Source organism: Littorina saxatilis, linkage group LG8 (genome assembly GCF_037325665.1).
Source record: "Littorina saxatilis isolate snail1 linkage group LG8, US_GU_Lsax_2.0, whole genome shotgun sequence".
In the NCBI taxonomy this organism is placed as follows: Eukaryota; Metazoa; Mollusca; class Gastropoda; order Littorinimorpha; family Littorinidae; genus Littorina; species Littorina saxatilis.
In genome coordinates, this window is record NC_090252.1 from 59,771,359 (window position 1) to 59,795,563 (window position 24,205).

Below are 24,205 nucleotides of genomic sequence, written 5' to 3' on the forward strand. Positions count from 1 at the left end.
AGATCGGTCCAGTAGTTTAGTCTGAATCGCTCTACACACACACACAGACACACACACAGACACACGCACATACACCATACCCTCGTTTCGATTCCCCCTCGATGTTAAAATATTTAGTCAAAACTTGACTAAATATAAAAAAGAAGGCGAATGCGTGGTGACAACTGCCGCTCCGACTGAGGGGGGATTTACTAAAAAGAAAGGAAGGGGGTGGGGGGGGGGGGAGGTGTTCGGGAAGAGGTCGAGGGCAAAGGGATACAGAGCCGATACGATTACGATGTTGAGGGGGGGGGGGGGGGCAGCAAATATGTGCATGCACGTGGTGGTCAGTAACATGTTTCACACAACTTGCCGTTTGCTTTTAATCCTACTTACATATGTTCATTTCTCTTGTGTTATTTTATTTCTGTCAGAAGAAAAGGGATGAATGAAAGACATGACCGGCTGGATAAAATATATCTGAGTGAAACGTTACTTCTTCAAGAGTCCGTCTTTAATTTATTTTTTCTCTTTTTTTTAACAATTCAAATTGATTTTATTTATGTCAATTTCTCGCGAAAACATTGTTTTCAATGCTGACTGGTGCGTGGTGTCTTGGTGCGTGGTTCGAACATGACTGTGGTGTCCAGCTCAAGTCGTGTCTTCCGCGTGTGATGTTTGAAGTGGGCCTATTTGGACGAAGCTAAGTAGATGGGGAGTACGAACATCAGCAGATTCCACGATTTTATGATCCTACCGGGGATAAGAGACAGAGACTGTCAAGTGCTCTTACATGAACCAGTCTGTCCGATCGAGTCAAGGTGTGATTTTTGCGTTCTACTTACACGCCTGTATTCTCAGCTCACAACTCCTCGCAAAACATCTCAAAGAAAAGTGACATTGCATGAGTCGGAAAGATAATAGGAAAGATTTAGACCTCAGAATAGGGTCAATTAGAGACGATAAACCAAAGCACAAAGAATACTACACAGCATTACGTGGTTTTTTTGCACGCGATCTGTTTCTCGTAAGGCACGCAATAAGGACGCCTGTTAACCCGTGATTTGTAAAAATTTAAACAAAAAATGTAATTCTTTTTTCATGTCTTTCTTGTCCCATCGCTGAGAAATTCGGATCGCTTCCTCCCAGTGGAAAGCTAGCAAGCGATGGGACAAGAAATACATACACAAAAATATATATAATAGATCCCTTGACTTTGGGGTAGCACGACTAGGTTGCTGCTAGCTTTCCACTGGGAGGAAGTGACCCTAATTTCCCAGCGATGGGACAATCTATAAATGAAAAACAAATCTGAAAAAAAATCTTATAGATCCCTTGACTTTCGGGGTAGCGCGACTCTGTAGTTGCTGCTAGCTTTCCATTGGGAGGAAGCGACCCGAATTTCCCAGCAATGGAACAATCTAGTAATGAAAAAAAAATAATCTAATATATCCCTTGACTTGGGGATAGTGCGACTCTGTTGCTGCTAGCTTTCCATTGGGTGGAAGCGACCCGACTTTCGCAGCGTTCGGGCAATCTAGTAATGAAAAAAAAAAATCAAAAAAAATCCAATAGATCCCTTGACTTAAGGGTAGCGCGACTCTGTTGCTGCTAGCTTTTTATTGGGAAGAAGCGACCCGAATCTTCCAGCGATGAGACAATCTAGAAATCTAATAGATCCCTTGACTTGGGATGTTAAGCTACTGGGATTGGGGCGAAATGGGATAACGGCGATCCGGGATTGCGCCAAAATGGGATGTGGAGCTAATGGTACATGACATGGTGGTAAAATGACACTTGGCCTGAGAAATGTCGCCAAAATGCGATGGGGGCGAATTGGGATAACGGCGAAACGGGACTAATAGATCCCTTGACTTTGGGGTAGTGCGACTCTGTCACTGCTAGCTTTCCACTGGGAGGAAGCGACCGGAATTTCCCAATGATGGGACATCCTAGTAATGAAGAAAAAAACCAATCTTAAAATTAACAGAGTCGCAATACCCCTAAAGTCAAGGGGTTTCGTTTTTGTCCCTTGACTTTGAGGATGACAAGAAAATATCGGGCGCAAAAACGTGATTTGTAAAAACATTTTTACAAATAGCGAGGCGCGCCCCGCGATTTGTAAAAATGTTTTTACAACTGGCGGGGCGCGCTCCGTGATTTGTAATTATTTTTTTTTACATTTTTACAAATCACGGGTTAACAACGGCTTATTGCTACACAAAGCATCTAGTGGGCAACGAATTCTGATTTTTTTAAGTTTTTTTGTGTGAGTAAGAATATTTTTTATGTGCACCCCAACCCCCTCCCCAAAGTTGATTTGGTACGATGAAAAGATAAGAAAATCTTCCAAGCCATTTGGTCGTTTCAATGACGTAAACTAGTTATAATTAAAAAAAAAACTAAAACCCATGTGCCTACTTTTTTATGACGTGTAGAATAGACCTCCGAACCGCATATCTACACTATGTTGTATTCCAACCATCCCCTAACTTAATAGGTCTGGCACTGACAAACATATCTGACTGCCCAACCGACCATCGCGTGCGATCCAGAGCAACTGAATAATAGTGACTATCCACAATAGAACAATTTAATTCCAACCAAAATGGTACGGAACAGTTTCCTATCTATATGCGTTGGAAGGCGTCTGCATTTAGAGTAATGTTTGTCCCGGGCTAAAGTATTTTAATGTATATTCAGAACTCATTCTCGTCATATGGACATAATACAGTTAACTTGTTTTAGTTTGCCAAGTTGTACCTTGTATTCATATAAATTAACAATCCTTGTGTAAAAGAACAAACGGGTGTAGCTCGGTTGGTTTGACAGGAACACGGCGACAATAAACATTTCCAGCTGACGACGGTGGTCAACTCAACCGGACCAATGATGTGTGACCTATGAAGTAGGATCCTTTACAGTGAATTGCAATTGTTGTGTCTGCTGCTCTCTCATCATGTACTTGAAAGCCCTTTACATCAGTCTTTCATGACAAACCTTGCTTTAACAATTGCCTCTTGAAAAAGCACTGATTTCAATTAGTAACATAGTGACAGCTTAGGGTAACCTTCGCCTACATTCTCTTGCTAAGTGTGTACAGAGAGGAAGAGAGAGAGAGAGAGAGAGAGAGAGAGAGAGAGAGAGAGAGAGAGAGAGAGAGAGAGAGAGAGAGAGAGAGAGAGAGAGAGAGTGAGATCGAGAGAGACTTAGACTTAGACTTAGAACATTTTATTGACATAAATGGTAAACATTTTAAGCCAAGGGCCTAATCTTACAACGTGCCCTTTACATTCACACTAACACATCCGCACGCATATAACCAACATAATATAATGAAATCATATAGGCATAACATGTAAATGTACAGTAAATAGGCATAAGCACCACGGCCACACGAAACACACAGTCTAATAAATATACGAAGTAAAACAATATGAATACTATATGCTATTAATATGTAATATGACGTGAATATAATTATATAGTAATATTAATATAGTATACATTAGACAGAACTGTAAGATTCACATAATTATGTCACCGTGGGTGTGTACTTACAGAGAACAGTTTAGATGTTTTTTTAAGGAAGATTTAAAGATATTTACAGATTTGCTAGTTTTAACATTCGAAGGAAGAGAGTTGCACCTTGACGGCCCAGCAAAGGAGAGAGAGAGAGAGAGAGAGAGAGAGAGAGAGAGAGAGAGAGAGAGAGAGAGAGAGAGAGAGAGAGAGAGAGAGAGAGAGAGAGAGCTCAGAACTCAGAACTCAGAACTTTATTACATAAGGATAAAGGTTTTAGGCTTAGCCTAATCTTCCAACCTGTCCTTGGAACATACTACGGAGAATAATTGTAAACGAAAGCAAAGACTGCGCACATACACACACACACACACACACACACACATCCACACACACACCCTCGTATACACACACACGCACACACAAGCTCACACACACTTACACACACACACACACACACACACACACACACACGCACACACACACACACACATGCACACATATACACACACACATGCTCGCGCGCGCGAGCGTGCGCTCGCTTACCTACACACATGCACATGCTATCATTTCATACCTAAAAGGAGCAGTATCTAATCAAAGTATTAAAGGTCAACCACATTGCTCGGTCAAAAAAATTCTGCTGAGAGAACATTACTAAATAGTACCAGATGCAAAATATTGGCAAGCAAAGTCCTTTGGTTTAATAGATATCGATCAATGAAAGTGGGTTTTCATACCTGCAATTAAGGGTAAGGGAAGTAAGAATCTAAAACGCAGCCATGGCTGATCTCCCCTCGCAGTGACGTCAGCAGCTGTATTGGCATGGCAGACCATGAAGAAAACAGTGAAACAAGCAGCGTTTCTTCACTGGAACTATCGTGCTACAGTAGTGATTTTGAGGTTTTGAATGAACACGATCTTCAACCATACCAGTTTGAACCTGAGCTGTCCGATGCTGAGGTTGAGGAAACACCCGACAGAGACGATTTTAGCGAGTCTCTCGATCGTTTGATGTCCACCAACTGGTAAGAAACTACCACTGATTCAGTGATTGTGAGACTCTTCCTCGTATATATTCCTATTATAGAATCGATTCTGGTAGAGCTTGTTTTGCAGTCAGTAATTTGTAAAGTTTGTGCGATGTCTTCTTTTACCCTTGATGCAATTCATGCATGCCAGAAAGTGATGCGCATTCCTGATTATAATTTTAGTCAAAACATCATCCTACTGAGTAGTCAGTATGCCCACTCAATCATTGCTAGTAGCAGTCCCCAAAACTAAAACTAGCCAAATCAGTACACGTATGAATATACCAATGTTCCAATGGAATAACAATTTATTATGGTTTTGTCTAGACATAATGGTCACTACCATTGGTTGTGAATTTGTCCATTTCAGCTGTTTTACTGCCTTAGTAGATCAATTTTTTTGTGTGAGTTTGTAGACTGCAGAGAATTTGAACTAAACTTGTATCAAATTTTGTGTGTGCAGGTGTCAGTGCGCAAACTGTGCAGGCATGGGCTCAATCCGAGAATGCCGCTGTTGTCAAGAAATTCCAGAAATGGAATCACTGACAGTAAGCACAGGGGTGGGCTGCATCACTGACCACCCTGGCTTCAGATCAGTGTGCTTGGACCACTATGTCTTGGAGACATGCTATCACTGGTACAACCAGCAGTATGGGAGGGCTATACAGGATGCTAATGAGTAAGTTATTTTTTTTTTAGAATTGTAATCATGATACTATAAATAGGTTTATGTCATAGATGTGCAAAAACAAATAACAATAAAATAAAAAAATGAAAATTAATTGTCAGATATTCATTTTTATTTCAAGACAATTCATTTATTCGCATGTGCTAATTCTGAGCAAAGCAATATGGGGAATGTTTTCAAGTATCCTGATTGTACACTTTGTGTACTGTGGACTGGGTGGCCGAGTGGTAACGCAAAAATTAATGGGATGTGAAGCTAATGGTACATGACATGGTGGTAAAATGACATTTGGCCTGAGAAATGTCGCCAAAATGCGATGGTGGCGAATTGGGATAATGGCGAAACGGGACTATCAGATCCCTTGACTTTAGGGTAGTGCGACTCTGTCACTGCTAGCTTTCCACTGGGAGGAAGCGACTGGAATTTCCCAACGATGGGACATCCTAGTAATGAAAAAAAAAATCTTAAAATTAACAGTCGTGCTACCCCTAAAGTCAAGGGATTTCGTTTTTGTCCCTTAACTTTGGGGATGACAAGAAAATATCGGGCGCAAACACGTGATTTGTAAAAAAATTTACAAATCACGGGGCGCGCCCCGCGAATTGTAAAAACATTTTTACAAATCGCGAGGCGCGCCACGCGATTTGTAAAAATGTTTTTACAACTCGCGGGGCGCGTCCCGTTATTTTTTTATTTTTATTTTTACATTTTTACAAATCACGGGTTAACAACGGCTTATAGCTGCACGAAACATCTAGTGGGCAACGAATTCTGATTTTTGTTTTGTTTTTTGTGTGTGAGTAAGAATATGTTTTATGTGCACCCCAACCCCCTCCCCAAAGTCGATTTGGTACGGTGAAAAGATAAGAAAATCTTCCAAGCCATTTGGTCGTTTCAATGACGCAAACTAGTTATAACAAAAACTAAAACCTACCTGCCTATTTTTTCTGACGTGTAGAATATAGACCTCCGAACCGCATATCTACACTATGTTGTATTCCAACCATCCCCTAACTTAATAGGTCTGGCACTGACTCTTTCATCGAGTCTGTCATCACTTTTGGTTTTGTGTCCTGGTATGGAGGTCTGAGTGTGAAGAACAGGAATGTCTTAGTGCGAATGGTGAATGTCAGTAGCAAGGTGATTGGCAGGCAGCAAGCAAGTGTGGAGTCCCTGTATGAAAAGCGTGTGGTGAGAAAGAGTAGGCGGATAGCTTCAGATAGGTCCCATGTCCTAGCCCACCTCTATGAACTCCTTCCCTCTGGCCGTAGACTTCGCACGCACAAAGCTAGGACACTCAGGCTGCAAAACAGCTTCATCCCCAAATCCATCACCCTCAGCAACATGTAAACACATCCACATACCCGACTCAGCCCCTCTTCTGCCAGTGCAATCAGTAGTAATGTACATGTATGTATTGGTTTTATGTACAACCGTATATTTCCTGCGATATATTGTATGTTATGATTATTTTGCAATGATGTTTAGCCATAGTTCGTTATACGCGTAGGTGTGCGAGAATATGTAAGCGCAGTGCTTTAAAGATGGTCATGTTATATAGTGCTATATGTTTTATGTAAAATCAATGTCTTGTTTGTATTACTGTTATGTACCACCCCTGAATTTCTCTATGAGATAATAAAGTATTCTTATTCTTATTCTTATTCTTATATCTGAGTGCCTAACCGACCATCGCGTGCGATCCAGAGCAACTGAATAATAGTGACAATCCACAATAGAACAGTTTAATTCCAACCAAAATGGTACGGAACAGTTCCCTATCTATATGCGTTGGAAGGCGTCTGCATTTAGAGTATTGTTTGTCCCGGGCTAAAGTATTTTTTAATTTATATTCAGAACTCATTCTCGTTATATGGACATAATACAGTTAACTTGTTTTAATTTACCAAGTTGTACCTAGTATTCATATAAATTAACAATCCTTGTGGAAAAGAACAAACGGGTGTAGCTCGGTTGGTTTGACAGGAACACGGCGACAATAAACTATCCAGCGGACGACGGTGGCCAACTCAGCCGGACGCAATGATACGTGACAGGCAATTGCAATTGTTGTGTCTGATGCTCCCTCCTCATGTACTTGAAAGCCCTTTCATGACAAACCTTGCTTTAATTGTCTCTTGAAAAAGCGCTGAGTTCAATAAGTAACATAGTGACAGCTTCAGGTAACCTTCGCCTACATTCTCTTGCCAAGTGTGTACTGAGAGTAAGAGAGAGAGAGAGAGAGAGAGAGAGAGAGAGAGAGAGAGAGAGAGAGAGAGAGAGAGAGAGAGAGAGAGAGAGAGAGAGGAGAGAGATGGACAAACGGACAGAACGACGGGCGGGCTGACGGGAAGAAAGACAGACAGACAGACAGACAGACAGACAGACAGACAGACAAACAGACAAACAGTAAAAGAGAGAGAAAGAGAGAGAGAGAGAGACACACACATACGGATGGACGGGTAGACAGACAGACAGACAGTCAGACAGACAGACAGACAGACAAACAGACAGACAGACAGATAGACAGACAGACAGACATATTGAATGATTGACTGAGAATTGGCGGACGATGACAGAAACATTAACAGCTATTGTGTTTTCAGCGTAGCAATAGGGTCCGATATTTAGACGAGACAAGTATAATGCCGACGAGTCGAAGACGAGTCGCATTATACTTGTTCGAGTCTAAATATCGGACCCTATTGCCACGCTGAAAACACAATAGCGATTATATAGCTGTTCTAACCTTGATTTGTTGTTCCAAACTTACAAAATGACAGTTTTTTGCGTCGATGCGTTGATCTCAGGTTTTGATAGCAGACGCCGTTTCTTATAATAATAATAATAATAATAATAATAATAATAATAAGAACATTTATATAGCGCTAAATCAAAACTTTCGTTAAAAAGGCTTGCTCTAAGCGCTTGACATCTAAACTAAAAACGTCATTCACGCTCTTTACAATGATGTACAAGAACTTCATGTCACACTCTTTCATTCAGTATAGCACCATTCACACAGTTGTTATGCGCATTAGTTTTGCGCAGTCGGAGCCACACTGACTTGGGAAAATAACCTCGATTTGACAACACAGCTGTTAAACAGCTTTTTGTTATTTCATTCGTATACAACAAAAAGAAGTTTGAGTTTTTTTTTAAATTTTGAACAAGACTACTTATGAAGAAGACCAAAACACAACATCAACGGAAAACTAGAAACAACTGAAGATCTAGGATGCAACAAGGGGAGAAGAAGAGAACAGCTACTCCGTACAACGCGAGCAGACGACAGCGAAGTTTGGGTGAATGGTATCGCTTGTCTCGTCATGAAGCGAATTTTTCAACCTCAGTTATAAACGACTACACTATGCCATCAAAACTTCAGAGGGGAAGTGGGGTATTTACGGTGTGGAGTTACGAGATAAGAAAGTCGGCCATTTTCGTCAATATGCTTTTGGATATTGAGAAAAAATGGCCGACTTCCGTAGCATTATGCTTTGATAATCGGAAGAGCCCATCCAATCAATGCCCCCGAATTCCCCCACGTGTTCATCATAATAGCTATATAGACATATTATACGGTGATATCAACACCATGATGGGTTGACTAACTCTGTAAGTCTGCTTTGATACAGATCTGGAAGAACATTTTATGAAAACAGTACCACTGGTATTATACGCGTGATAATGGACACGTAGTGTTTTCGGTACCCGCTCTTTTCATTTTCGATGCGTCGCAGTATTTTCTCCTTAAATTTCGAGCATATGTTCTCGGCTTTCAGTGTCAGTGAATACTAAACGCATGGGAGAACTATACTCAGAGGCAAAAGAAACGCAAATGCTGCAGTGAAGATGGGTTACCCATGAATTTTAATGTCGAATTAATTATTTCTGGTTAACAATAACAAGGAAATGAATTGACCGATACAAAAACCATACGGAAAAGTGTATTGGGATGAGAGCATGACGTGCCATGTTCCACTTAACACTGTTTGAAGACTGTTGAAGTCAATAGCGTGTTGCTCCTCCCTGGGCGTTGATGACTGTGGCGCACCTTCGGTACATGGAGAGGCCGAGGTGATTAATTTCTGTGTCCTAAAATATCATTGAACTTAGCCGACTTACACATTATACTAGCTGCCTTGTACAGTTTTCACCGACAGTTATTTTACGACGTGCTTGACAAGATAATGTTGATGGTCAAATCAAGCACGACCCGACCGCGTGAAGTGTACTCGTGTACTCGAAGCTGCGTGGGCCATGATAATAAGACCGAAAGTACTTCACTGCCAATCTCGAGAGGTACCCATGTAATGAGGAAGGAAGGGGGGGGGAGGGGGAGTTGAGAACAGATGTCAAACACATGCTTCATCTGGGGTTTTAATCAGAGTGATATAGCCGCCAGTATTGTCACTCTTCAAGGATGAAGATACACAAATATTCAACCAGTGAAAAGTCAGTTCGCCGATGACGCGCCGAATGTTTGCAGGATTGTATGGGCGAACCGCGAGCCTTCAGCTGCAACCAAAAAATAGGGGAATCCCCTGATTTGATGACGTTGCCGAACCAGGCCGAAAGTTCGACGAACTAGTTCGGCGTGGTTCGGCTGTAGTTAGTAGCGGGCTTTACACACACAAACACACAGCTAGCATTCCTTGTAACTCAATACACTGTAGAAGGCAAACAAAAAAGATACCTGTTCTAAATACCGCCCCCCCTACCCCCTTTCTCGTCAATTAGTTCTTTCTTTCTGTCCCTCCCCCGCTCAAATTGTCATCCGTTATCACAACCTTGTATATTCAGAGGTGCAAAAGTTGTACTCTGTCTGCTTGTTTATTAATCTGTCTGTTTGTTTGTTTGTTTGTTTGTTTGTTTGTTTGTTTGTGTGTGTGTTTGTGTGTGTGTGTGCGTGTGTTTGTTTGTTTGATAGTTTGTAAAAATGTAAAAATACCGCATTCCACAAAGTAATGCATGCCTTTTATTATTAATAGTATTTATTGTTTAGAGCCTCTACGCTGGGTGGTGGGGGTTGGCTTGGACCCGATAGATAAAATATTACAATTTTTAGCATAACAAAGAAACCAAACTCGACTTTTCGAGCGATGGGACAATAAAGTAATGAACAGAAATAAAACAAATCTAATAAATCCCTTGACTTTGAAGTAGCGCGACTCTGTTGCTGCTTGCTTTCCTCTGTGAGAAAGGGACCCGAATTTCTCAGCGATGGAACAATAAAGTAATGACATAACAATCTAACAGATCCCTTGACTTTGGGGTATCGCGACTTTGTTGCTGCTAGCACACGCACACGTGATTTTGCCGATGCTGGGGTCAGTGAATCGTAAGTGTGGGGTGGGTGGTGGGGGGTCGGGCGGGCGGGTGCTAGGGGGGGGGGTCGGGTCGGGGTTTTGTCGGGCGGGAAATGGAAGAACGCAACTGCGATGAAAATAATGTGTCTAAATCAGAAATCCTTTTTGTTCGTATTACTATCATTGACTAAATTGCAGTAATCAGCATTAAAACTTGTTTTATAACAGATACCAGACAACACATGCTTTTATTGTCAATAAAACATAGATGTTAATAAGACTGATCCATCTCAACAGTGTAAGTCAAGTACCTCAGGAAAAGAAGTTCACTGAGAGTGATTAAAGGCTCACTCCGTCTCATGAAACAGTTTTCATCACCGTCTAAGATATAGTCACATGGGATAAGACCACTCTTCCAATTAAGGAATTGCCTGGGTAATGTCTGTGCAAGCTGGTATTTTGTTTTATAAGAAATAATTTTGTAAAAGGCATTGGCCTTTTGGGGGATATAAATTTAATAAAAAGAATTGGCTCACCACAGCAAGCAGGCAGTGTGCTGATTGTTTAATGTGACCAAGTGGAAGGAAGATCTTATCACATGTAAAAGCAGAGCGGGCCTTTAATATGAAAGGCATGCGAATATGAAATTCCCCACATTCACGTCAAAGACATAATCTTGGCACTTGCATATATTGCAACAGCAACATTACAGCAGAACATGTATACATGTAGGCTATGAACTGAATGCAGAACACAACCCAGTAGCAACTAAACTGAACAATTTGATATTACAGAAACTACATTACATATGCATGGATGCTTTAGTCTTGTGCACTTGGAACATTGATCGAAGCAACTAAAATGGGTCCATTGGCTTGGAGCTACAATAATAATGTCCAAGTGTTTTCTCTTTGTGTATTGATCTAACGTAGGTGGTTTTTAATTTTTTTTTTTATTCTATAGAGAATACGACATTAGTCGAGTTACGAAACCTGACATTTTGAACGAGGCAGCCCATGTCGTTATCATCAGAGAACGACACGACACGGACGCAACGGCCCGTACACGGCTAAAAATAGCATGCCAAGTGCAGAGCTATGCAGAGCAATGATTTAAGGCGCGCAGACGGTTGAAAGGTCACACACTTTCGAATTAAATTTCGCCTACAAAATCAACTCTGCACAGAGAACACAAACCAGCTTTTGATTTGAGCAAGTTTCTAACTAGAGTGATTGTCTTATTGTGTAAAAGCATGGTCAGATCTGAAACTGTGAATCGAATTGTTTCACGGCATGATCGGCTGTTGCCTCTCTTAAAAACACAACTGTGCAGTCTACAGCTGCTGCTACATTATTCATTTCCAAGTTATTTTCTTTCTGTGAATTGCTAACCAAACGATAGTTTCTTACAGAAAATAAATACATTGGTCAAGTTATGAAAACTGAATGGTTGAACGAAACATCGGGTTGGGGGGGGGGGGGGGGGGTCGCACACTTTCGAAATAGATTTTGCCCAGAACGAATCTTGTTTTATTCATATGTTTATTGTGTTTGAAAGAGGAATGAATTAGCTAACTTTTCCAAAAGCATGAAGTTCATTGATCCAGCGGTTTGTTTTTTGTGGAAGTGTGAAAATACCGGCCGATTTCGTCATCCGCATATGACAGGTACATGATTTTACTTGAATAAAAATCGGTTGTGTTGCTTTGTAAAAGTCGTTTTGCTTCTAATATCATCCAATTGGCTTTAAACTTTACACACAAGGAGAGTAGACTTTGCTCTTTCCATTAATTATTGATTAAATATCTCTTTTTTTCTCGCGAGCCGATCTACGATGTAGAATTGTCTTTTTTTCTGTATGAAGCGGGACTCAGGATATGCTGAATTTGTATTTCAATCACCAAAGATCAGATTTTGTTTTTATTTTGTGTTTGGTAGTCCTTCTCTCTTATGTTAACCATTAGGCCTAATTAAAGTGAATTAGCTTTGATAAACATCCAGCAACAATTAAATACAGACAAATGGTCCATATTAGGAGCATGGGCGCCTACTATGAACCTGTAAAGAGGCCTTCACGAATCACTGTAAAAAGACCCCTATACCTCAAAATAACAGAATACAACTTAGTGTGCAAGTCAGATTAATTCAAAGATGCTTTAAATGTATCTGTTTCGGGTTGTTGAGAATATTATTTGAAGTACAACAGCAAACTAAAGAAACTTATTGAACACAGAGTGAAAGTAAATGACATTATCAACGTCTACAAAAAGAAGAACAGTTGGTAGAGCACTGGACTTGTGATCGGAAGGTCGCAGGTTCGATTTCAGGCCGGGACGGACACGGGTCAACTGTATGTGCAGACCCAAAGACGGAAGCCATGTCCCACCCCCGTGTCACCGCAATGGCACGTAAAAGACCTTGGTCATTCTGCCATAAGTGCAGGTGGCTGAATACACCTTAACACGCAGAAGCCTGGGTAGCGCGACTCCGTTACTGGCCGTATAAAATTTCATCTCACACGGCATCACTGCAGAGCGCCTAGAACTGTACCCACGGAATAAATTATTATGCGCGATATAAGCCTCATTGATTGATTGATTGATTGCTAGCTTTCCACTCAGAGGAAGCGACCCGAATTTCCCAGTGATGGGACAATAAAGTAATGAAAATGAAAATGAAATGATTTTTTTTTGAAAGCTCGAGGACTAGTTATAGGTTATTTTCACCAATCTGAATTAATCAAATTAGCCTTTACCGTTTATGTTCTCAGTTGAGTTGATGGTGGTCAATATTAGGCGACACACACGTACTTTGAGATGTTGCTGTATTTTTTTATTTTTTTGTTTTGCAGTAGAAACTCGGGGTCAACACTGCTAAAATGTAACAAATACGGTCTTTGCTGTCATATGTAGAAATGTGTGTGTGATAATTAACAGCCTTGGTTGTGGACAGAAATTAATCCGTTACTAGGCGTCAAATTTAGAGTGAACGCTCCAAAAGTGCACAAACGAAAAAAGCCTGACGGTTTTAAGGTTTGTGTTTCTGCATATATATATATAAAGTTATATTGACGTCATTCTATATATGTATAGGTTACAACACGAGTGGTTTTTTATATGGCTTGTATTTCAGTCAAGACCCAGCGGATGAATATCATCGGGAGACACGAGCCTTTGGCGAGTGGCTCTCGATTGATATTCCCGCTGGGTCTTGACTGAAATACAAGCCATATAAAAAACCACGAGTGTTGTAATCTGTATATCCCATTCTACCATCAAACACAAAGTGTAGACTACTAGCGGCACTGTTGCGATCTGTGCAGGGTAAAACTGTTGCCAGCGAGACTTAGCCCTTTTGCAACCTTAAACTAAGTGACCGTCGCTGAAAAAATAAAACGAATGAGTGCATCGATAAGTACGCGGTAACACTACTTTCAGACCATTTAAAAGCTTTAAGTAAAGGTTCATAAGTTGCAAGAAAGTAATGAAGTCGAATAGAAATTAATTTAGTTGAAGCGCACAATTCTTTTGTTTTGCGTTTCAATTCAGGTCGGCAGAACGGGCGAAACGGGTTTGGGCGGTACCCATTTGGCTTACTCGATTCAAAATCGATTCCACGTTGTTTTTCTCGAACGTGTGTAATTAGGCTTATTGACAGAGAAGCAAATTTTAGGGAACAAATATGTAGGTTTAGATTTAACCATTTGCTCCCTATTTGAAATGTATCTACGTGATAAACTGTTTTGCGAGTGTGTTTGCATGGATGAACTTAAACTGGTATGGGCGTGAGGAAAACGCGACCGACACGTCTGTCACCGCCGATTGATTGCATTTTGAAGGAATATGACTGGATTACGGAAAAATATGTGGACTTACTGCAGAGCCAGGCAAAAGAGTAGACTTGCTCGCAAAACACGTGAAACAGCCGATGTTTGATAGCTGAAGGCGCACACCAAAACACACGTACCGACAGATTCTCAAAAGTCGTCTGCTAACGATGCAAGGGGAGGGTACTCGTGTTTTTGTTTTGGTTCGCTAGCATCTGGTTATCTTGTAAGTTGAATGTTCGTTTTTTTCGACCTGCATTGCTTTCATAATGAAAGAAACTTTTGCTTATTGCATCTCATACATCAGATCAGTTCTGAGATTCATTTTTGCGTGCAACTGATATGGTTTTCTGAGCCGTGCAATACGATTTTAGAACTTCATACAAATGTGTCACATTGTTCGGCGCGAGGTCAAAGGTCTGGAGGAAAGTAGTCCTTTGCCCAAAACGGAATCTGCACTATCATATATTTTTTGGAGTCCATGATGTATTTATTGAGCTATAAAAATACAACATATATACCCATACTGAAGTAACAGAGACAAAGAAGGGAGGTCATGGGATATATATATATATATATATACATTGTATATATATATAGCGGGGATATAGCTCAGTTGGTAGCGCGCTGGATTTGTATTCAGATGGCCGCTGTCAGCGTGAGTTCGATCCCAGGTTCGGCGGAAATTTATTTCAGAGTCAACTTTGTGTGCAGACTCTCTTCGGTGTCCGAACTCCCCCCCCCCCCCCCCCCCCCCCCCCGTGTACACTGCATTGGGTGTGCACGTTAAAGATCCCACGATTGACAAAAGGGTCTTTCCTGGCAAAATTGCTTAGGCACAGTTAATAATTGTCTACCTATACCCGTGTGACTTGGAATAATAGGCCGTGAAAGGTAAATATGCGCCGAAATGGCTGCAATTACTGGCCGTATAAAATTTCATCTCACACGGCATCACTGCAGAGCGCCTAGAACTGTACCCACGGAATATGCGCGATATAAGCCTCATTGATTGATTGATTGATTGATTGATTGATAATTCAATAGTGTCGAAACACGTGTCTGGTCTAGGTACAAAAACAATGGTCCTCCTCAGGACTAGACTTCCTTGTGATACGTCCCCCACAAAGGGACTTTGCTTTGTAAGTCTGGGTCCCCCCTGAGGAGGGTCTGATGCTCCCAATGTCTGTGAAGGGATACTTGTTTTTCTCTCTCTCTTACTCTGCTAAGAGATTTTAACAAATCTCGGAAGAAAGTCTCTGCTGACTTTCAATTGTTTCTTTCACAATTTCTGATGTTATATATATATGTGCAAGTTATCCAGAGAGGGTGAATACATCGAATACAATTGTTTTGAGACCTATAGCACCGTTAGTTTGTCAGAACTGGAGGTGGTCCATATCAGGCAGTTGTCCATATTAGGCTATTTTCCCTTACGACCGGGGTGTGCTTATTGCGTGCCTTATGAGAAACAGACCGCGTGCAAAAACACACACACTATGATGTGTTGTCGTATTATTTTTGCTTTGGTCAATCGTCTCTAATTAAAAGGACCATATTCTGAGGTCTCAATATTTTCCCACGGTCTTCCCAACGCATGCGATGTCACTTTTCATTGAGAGTTTTCGCCACCATTTGGCAAGGAGTTATCAGCTGAGATAAAACGCCTGTAAGTAGAACGCGAAAAATCACACCTGGACTCAATCCGACCGACTGGTCACGTCTTGCACGGTAAGAGCACTTGACAGTCTCTGCTGCGGATCATAAAATCGTGGAATCTGCTGATTTTCGCACCCCGAATCTACTCAGCTTCGTCCCAATAGGCCCACTTAAAACATCACACGCGGAATTTAAATTAGCTAAGCTGGACAACTGGACACCACATGTGAGAACCACGCACCAAGACATTGTCAGCATTGAGAGAATGTTTTCGCGGAATTGTTTCACGGTTCTGTGACACTGTTATATTGCGGTGTTACGATATTTTCTTCGTTTCTGATTTAAATTAATGTATATGAAATCAAGTTAAAATTAAACACTGCTTTTTTTTTTTAAAAGGCGGACCCTGAAAGAAATAACGTTTCCCTCAGATACATTTTATCCAGCCTGTCACGTTTTTCATTCATACATTTTCTTCTGACAGAAAAAAAGAAAATAACAAAAGAAAAATTAACACATCTGTGTGGGATTAAAATCAAACGTCGATTTGTGTTACTAAAGTTACTGACCACCATGTGCATACGAACTGCTGCTGCTGCGCCCCCCTCCCCCTTCACATCGTAATCGTATCGGCTCTGTCCCATTTTGCCCACCATCCCTCCACCTCTCCCCAGGACCCCCGCCCCCCCCACCTTCCTTTTTAGTAAATAGCCCTTCAGTCGGAGCGGCAGTTGTCGCCAAGCATCCGACTTTTTTTGAATAATTATGTGCGGTTTTTAGTATCTCCTTCACAAAGGTGATCTGATAATTAACTATCTTATTTTTGAAAGCAAACGACAAATTCGCCTCAAAACATTTTATTGACAGTGCATCCATATAGAAAAGGTAGCAAAAAAGCTTGCGGGGACAAAGTGGGCGAGGGAGAGCCTGGGTGGTCAAACGGGGGCCGTGCCATGCCACAATGTCACCTGCTGGTTAAACGAAAGGTTTAAAGGAACAGACTTGCTTTTTGTTTTTATCGCACACAATATTTTGATCTTTTGATCAGTCAACCATCAATTTTGTACATCAACCCCAACAGTGTTGTTGTCCAAAAATAAAAGAATTGCACTCTGTCCTAAAAGTGAACGGTAGTTCAAAGTTAAAGGGATATTGACCAAAGAGCTTTTGAGGAACAATAAAAGACTCTCCCCAAAATAAACACGCAAAAAAACACCCCACACAAATAAAAAAAGAAAGAAAAAAGCAAAACAGATTTACAAGGAAATTAATTATGTTTATGGTTTGCTAGCGCTGTTTTTATTTTATTGTATAATAAGCATGCTGATACCGGGATGCAGTATTCGTTAAGTGTAAAAGATATAATGCTCACTATTTAAATGTGAATAAAAAAACAAGAAAGGTAGGTATTTTATTTTTTTTTTATTTATTTAAATGTGAACCAGAAAAGATGCATTTCATTTTAACTTAATGGTGCCGTTAAAAACAAAAACTAAATTCTTGGTTACAAAATCAAATGAACCTTTAATTAGTAGTCGATAGTTTAGTACTATTTGTCACTTTTTTAGAGGTGGTTTGACTGAGTTGCCGACTTCTCCGCTTTAATTCCTTTTCAGTTTTATCTGTACACTCTTCGTTTTCACGGGATATGTGTAACACTTTTCCCGACCTCGCACATGATGAACAACATTCATTGGAGCGATATGTTTTCACCGGGTTTTCATAAAATTGTTTTTCATGCCACGCTATTATCGATTACCTCAAAATAAACAAGTCGCGTAAGGCGAAAATACAACATTTAGTCAAGTAGCTGTCGAACTCACAGAATGAAACTGAACGCAATGCAACGCAGCAAGACCGTATATACTCGTAGCATCGTCAGTCCACCGCTCACGGCAAAGGCAGTGACATTGACAAGAAGAGCGGGGTAGTAGTTGCGCTTAGAAGGATAGCACGCTTTTCTGTACCTCTCTTCGTTTTAACTTTCTGAGCGTGTTTTTAATCCAAACATATCATATCTATATGTTTTTGGAATCAGGAACCGACAAGGAATAAGATGAACGTGTTTTTAAATTGATTTTGAAAATTTAATTTTGATAATAGTTTTTATGTATTTAATTTTCAGAGCTTGTTTTTAATCCAAATATAACATATTTATATGTTTTTGGAATCAGCAAATGATGGAAAATAAGATGAACGTAAATTTGGATCGTTTTATAAAAAGAATATTTTTTTTTACAATTTTTAGAATTTTAATGACCAAAGTTATTAATTAATTTTTAAGCCACCAAGCTGAAATGCAATACCAAAGTCCGGGCTTTGTCGAACATTCCTTGACCAAAATTTCAACCAATTTGGTTAAAAAATGAGGGCGTGACAGTTCCGCCTCAACTTTCACGAAAATCCGGATATGACGTCATCAAAGACATTTATCAAAAAAATGAAAAAATATATCTGGCGATATCATAACCAGGAACTCTCATGTCAAATTTCATAAAGATCGGTCCAGTAGTTTAGTCTGAATCGCTCTACACACACACACACACAGACAGACAGACAGACAGACAGACAGACACACACACACACACACACACACACACACACACACACACACATACACACACACACACACACCCACACACACACACACACCACGACCCTCGTCTCGATTCCCCCCTCTACGTTAAAACATTTAGTCAAAACTTGACTAAATGTAAAAATGAAACAGGATTTTTTTCAGTAAATGTAAGCTTACAGGGCTGCCGATGGGGAAAGACTGATCCACCTAAACAAATAGCAGTTCACATCGGTTGATGATTCTTCAGTCCCACGGAACTTGGTCCATTAGGGAGTAGCCTTACATCACGTCTACAGTCGTTGACACAATCTAAAAACTCTATCAAATTACTCCGCCAAAGTTCCGACAAACCTACTACACATATGCGTCGTCTATATATGAGCTTAAAAAAGTGTTTATTTTCAATAAAAATCGGTTCGGGTAGCGATGTTATGTTAATCTAGCAAATCAATATTAGTTTTTTTTTAAAGAGTTAAATTCAGGTAGCACTTCATTTGGACAGCCTCGACACGTATGTACATATATGCCTTGAGAAAACGGCCGTTATTTTCGTGTATCTCTTCTTTTATCGGGAAGGATAATAACAGCGGTGGGGTTTCAGTCATGTTTTCTAACGCCAGCTTCAATTTCAGATAATGTTAGGATATTTCAAAATGCAAGGGGGTGGGTGTATAGAAAGGGGGGTATTTTCTCTGAATCGTTTATAAGGAAGGAATGAATGTGTTCAGGTAAGTATGTTAAAAGTAATTAACCGCTGAACTCACCCTCTCTAAAGAGGACACTTCACACCAATCGCTGAAGTTTTCAAGGGGTCATAGAGTACACACATTGGACAATAGAGAGGCCGTAAAAGGGTCGCGTTGCCATTGGTTCACCTGACCACGTGATCAGCCTCTGCACAAAGCTCCGCCCACGGTCATCGAAACCTTTTCTAGTTCAGTCCTGGCTCGGGGCAGGGTTTTTTGGTGTTTTTTTGCCGAACGATGTAGGCGTCTCCTTGGAATTGTTTTGATTGGCGTGCGGAGCGGAGAGTTACAAATTACTTTAAAAGAAAACACTTTAGTTACTTCTCAGATAGAGCGAGTCGCAGAGTGTTATGTATGGTCCGACTGAGGTGCCAGTAGCGGACGTTTTAAATGGAAACAAATTGAAACAACTTTTACATATTGCTTGAGAGAAAAAAAGGGGTTGAGGGCCGTTAGTTCTATCTTGTAATAAAACTATTCGTTTTCAACATTTTAAGTGTGAGCCCTGTGCAAGTCTTTTCTCTCGTTATATTAATTAAAAATCAGTTAAATGCATCAATGCTCTCATTGAGGCTTGAGAGATACAAATGTACCCGATTTTGGGTCATCTCACTCAAATATTTACTAAGGTAATTCAAAAACAATAAAACTTATCACCAAAAGATAGTACTAATCGTCATAAAACAAGTTTTCTTCTTGAAGCCGATTGGGCAAAAGGTCTGATTTTTCCTAAAAATTAAAACGCCAAAAACGTCCGCTATTGACACGTTAGTCGGACTATAGCATGCACACAAACCCTTGAATCACCAACAATCTTTGTAAGATATTCCGTGATATTGTATTTAAAATTAAGAGTCAAACAGACACAGAGATTTTCACCTTCCATTTCTCTGTCATGGAGGCGCGCAGAGGCACGACGTAGAGAGAGCCATCAGATAACCGCGACGTAGGTTTGGGGAGTCGGGTCGGGCACTAACAGTACAGTTTATTTTACTGAACTGTACATTAATTATCGCAACAGGTTTGAACAGTTCGCTTTACATTTGATTCTGTCTCTCTCTGTCTGTGTCTGTCTGTCTGCCTGCCTGTCTGTCTGTCTGTCTGTCTGTCTGTCTGTCTGTCTGTCTGTCTGTCTGTCTGTCTGTCTGTCTGTCTGTCTGTCTGTCTGTCTGTCTCTGTCTGTCTGTCTCTCTCTGTCTCTGCCTCTCTCTCTCTCTCTCTCTCTCTCTCTCTCTCTCTCTCTCTCTCTCTCTCTCTCTCTCTCTCTCTCTCTCTCTCTCTCTCTCTCTCTCTCTCTCTCTCTCTCTCTCTCTCTTGCCCGTTCGAGTTCCTGAACTCAAAAGGGCAAGTGAGTTACCGTGACGATTCTGTGTGTCTAAACTTATCACTATCGTGATATTGTGCACAGGTTCGTGTTCTATGGTAACTGGAGTTGTGAACCTACGTTTAAAACCCCTTTTGTTTTTGCTTCGTAGCAAAACCCGTGAGAAGAGAAAAGGTGGACTGTGTCTTTAAGGATAGATCTTCAACTGTGTACCAGCCCTGCATTGTGTGTGAGCATAATCGCGCTGCCTTCATCATAATGAGCCTCTATACTTCACTCATTACATTTATTAGACACTGTCATGCGACATGCTGCCTGACAAATTTTTCCCCATAACCTCTCTCATGTTCTTTTGTTGTTTTCCGACTTATCAATTATGTCTCGATTTATGCGCAATGTAGTGACGTTTCCTCTGATCACAATACGCATTAACTTTGTGCGAGTGTCTTATGTGTACTTATTACAATTGAAAAAATCCCCTCAAATATTGGCGCTCCAAGTCTTCTTCTTCTTCTTCTTTTTCCCTTAAGCTAGCTACTAGCTAGCTGCCCTTTCCCCACCACATGTATCACCAACCCCTTCCATTTTCTGCTTGTTTGTGTATCTGTTCTGTCTTTTGTTTTGTTTTACGTTTCCTGAAATGAGCTAATGTACTTATTCCGCCATCATGCTAACCTTTGTTTTGTAATTACTATGATTGCTTAAAATAAGCATTATTATGCTTGAGTATGTAATCATCCATGCATTGTTCTTGTCATGATTAAAATTGAATAAAGTTTTGTTTAAACCAGAAGAGAAAAGGTGGACTGTGTCTTTAAGGATAGATCTTCAACTGTGTACCAGCCCTGCATTGTGTGTGAGCATAATCGCGCTGCCTTCATCATATTGAGGAATCTTCAAACTAACTTTGTTAACTGTGTTCTACAGCTAAATTCGTGACCTGACTTGGACGTGCTCGCTTCTTATACGTGCCTCAGGTCGGTCACGCTATAGTGACGGCATTGTATGTGTCGTGCCCTGAAGCCATTGGCTTATTTTCATCCGCAAAGAAAGCGGCTGGTCTCCTTAATTTCTGTGAACGTTTTGTTCATCTTGCATTTAAGCTTATATTATCTAGTATCCCATTGTTTGTTGTGGGATTTGCTTTACCTTTTGTTCGGTCACCCTTCATTTTTAAGCAACAATTTGTTTCTTTATTTTTGATTGCATACCTTTGTGTGCTGCTATCTCATCCTGTATCATCCTGTTCTAAATAGCAACTATAATTCGTGTTGTGGGAATCTTGACATTTACTTGGAGAAATCCTTGTGCGTTTATGATATACTAGAACTGTTGTTTTGACTGCTCCGGATACTCATATTTCCGGATTTTCCTTGCTTTATTATCTACTGCTGTTTGTTACAATATTGCACTTCGTCCTAATGTCAACAACATCAAACACTGTTCTCCGTATAGGGCATGTAAATATTTATCATTTAGTCAACAAAGTACACGATGTCTGTGTATTGCTAAACCAGCAACCAGAGCTGGTACAGCTCTTCGGTGTAAGTGAAACGCGTCTAGATTCGCGTATCTCAGACAGCTTTGTTATTATTCCGAATTATTCGGTTTTACGACGGGACAATGCACGAGTAGGCCAAACAGGCATCGCTGTTTATGTTCATCAGTCCATTGCTGGGATTGTCAAACGTAGAACTGATCTTGAAGATGAAAATGTTGAATGTATGTGGTTGGAACTAAAACATGACAAATCCTCTCCCTTGCTTATTGGCTATGTGTATCGTAACCCTGCTGAAACGTCAAGGTGGATTGATGATTTTGTTTCTATGATGGACAGAGTGAAGGCTCGTGACGAGAATGTTGTATTGCTTGGCGATTTTAACATTAACCTACTCAGGCCTCAAACAACGTGGTGCTCAACCACTGCTCTGTTTGGTCTTCATCAGCTGGTTAAAACCCCTACAAGAGAAACAAATACTTCATCAACCCTGATTGATCATATTTACACTGATAGTAAGAATATCGTTGCAAATGCGCAAGTAGTGCATTCCAGTTTTAGTGACCATCATTCTGTTTTTTGCTCGATTTCTCTTAGATTGCCAAAATCACGTCATAAAGGCCACACAACAATCGAATACAGAAATTTCAAGTATTTTGATGAATCTGCCTTTTTCTTTGACCTTAACCAAGCCCCATTTTATAGCGTATTCAATTGTAGTGACGCAGAGGGCGCTTGCAATATTTTTCACCATATTTTGTGTTCAATAATTGATAAACACGCACCACTACGTCAGCATAGAGTGAAACATCCCCAGCTCCCCCCTTGGTTAACCTCAGACATTATCGAGGCTATGGCGATGCGTGATTATTTTAAAGAGCGCAACATGAAAACAGAGTATAAACTGCAAAAAAATAAAGTTTTAGACACAGTGAGACAAGCAAAGGCAGAATATTTTAATAAACTGATTTCTGAAAAAAGGGATACAGCTACAATCTGGCGAGCAGTGAATGAAATTCTTGATAAATCTAGGAAGGGATCAACCAATACTCATTCACAAATATCTCCAAATGATTTTAACAAACACTTCATTTCGCTAGCAGACAACCTAAAATCTTGTCTCAATCACAATGATTCCCTTGATACGGATGATTGTTTTGAAAAATTAAAAACATTCTGTGGACAAAAGTTGACTCAAACTTTTATTAAAAACAAGCTCTGAAAATTAAATACATAAAAACTATTATCAAAATTAAATTTTCAAAATCAATTTAAAAACACGTTCATCTTATTCCTTGTCGGTTCCTGATTCCAAAAACATATAGATATGATATGTTTGGATTAAAAACACGCTCAGAAAGTTAAAACGAAGAGAGGTACAGAAAAGCGTGCTATCCTTCTAAGCGCAACTACTACCCCGCTCTTCTTGTCAATGTCACTGCCTTTGCCGTGAGCGGTGGACTGACGATGCTACGAGTATACGGTCTTGCTGCGTTGCATTGCGTTCAGTTTCATTCTGTGAGTTCGACAGCTACTTGACTAAATGTTGTATTTTCGCCTTACGCGACTTGTTTATTTTGAGGTAATCGATAATAGCGTGGCATGAAAAACAATTTTATGAAAACCCGGTGAAAACATATCGCTCCAATGAATGCTGTTCATCATGTGCGAGGTCGGGAAAAGTGTTACACATATCGCGTGAAAACGAAGAGTGTACAGATAAAACTGAAAAGGAATTAAAGCGGAGAAGTCGGCAACTCAGTCAAACCACCTCTAAAAAAGTGACAAATAGTACTAAACTATCGACTACTAATTAAAGGTTCATTTGATTTTGTAACTGAAGTTGAGAGAGAGAGAGAGAGAGAGAGAGAGAGAGAGAGAGAGAGAGAGAGAGAGAGAGAGAGAGAGAGAGAGAGAGAGAGAGAGAGAGAGAGAGAGAAAGGGAGAGAGAGAGAGAGAGAGAGAAGGACGGATGAACCGAAGTTTAGAGAGAGTGAGAGAGAGAGAGGTTTGGAACACCAACTGCCAGCGACCTAGAGAGAG

General features: G+C 40.4%; 2 protein-coding genes across 2 annotated transcripts in view; both read left to right on the plus strand.

Moving 5' to 3' along the window:
- Positions 1-24,205, plus strand: part of LOC138974761 (uncharacterized) — a 55,790-nt gene that overhangs the window by 20,984 nt on the left and 10,601 nt on the right. The window lies entirely within an intron of this gene.
- LOC138973977 (uncharacterized) lies at positions 3,944-5,439 on the plus strand. The gene is made up of 2 exons (XM_070346670.1): positions 3,944-4,529; positions 4,996-5,439. Exons 1-2 carry the CDS (start codon positions 4,327-4,329, stop codon positions 5,213-5,215), a joined length of 423 nt encoding a protein of 140 aa, XP_070202771.1. The 5' UTR covers positions 3,944-4,326; the 3' UTR covers positions 5,216-5,439.

Bases quoted from the DNA above. Each gene is read 5' to 3' on its own strand.
- LOC138973977 (XM_070346670.1), top strand. From the start codon at position 4,327: ATGGCAGACCATGAAGAAAACAGTGAAACAAGCAGCGTTTCTTCACTG. The intron at 4,530-4,995 runs GTAAGAAACTAC...TTGTGTGTGCAG, and splicing joins CGTTTGATGTCCACCAACTG to GTGTCAGTGCGCAAACTGTG.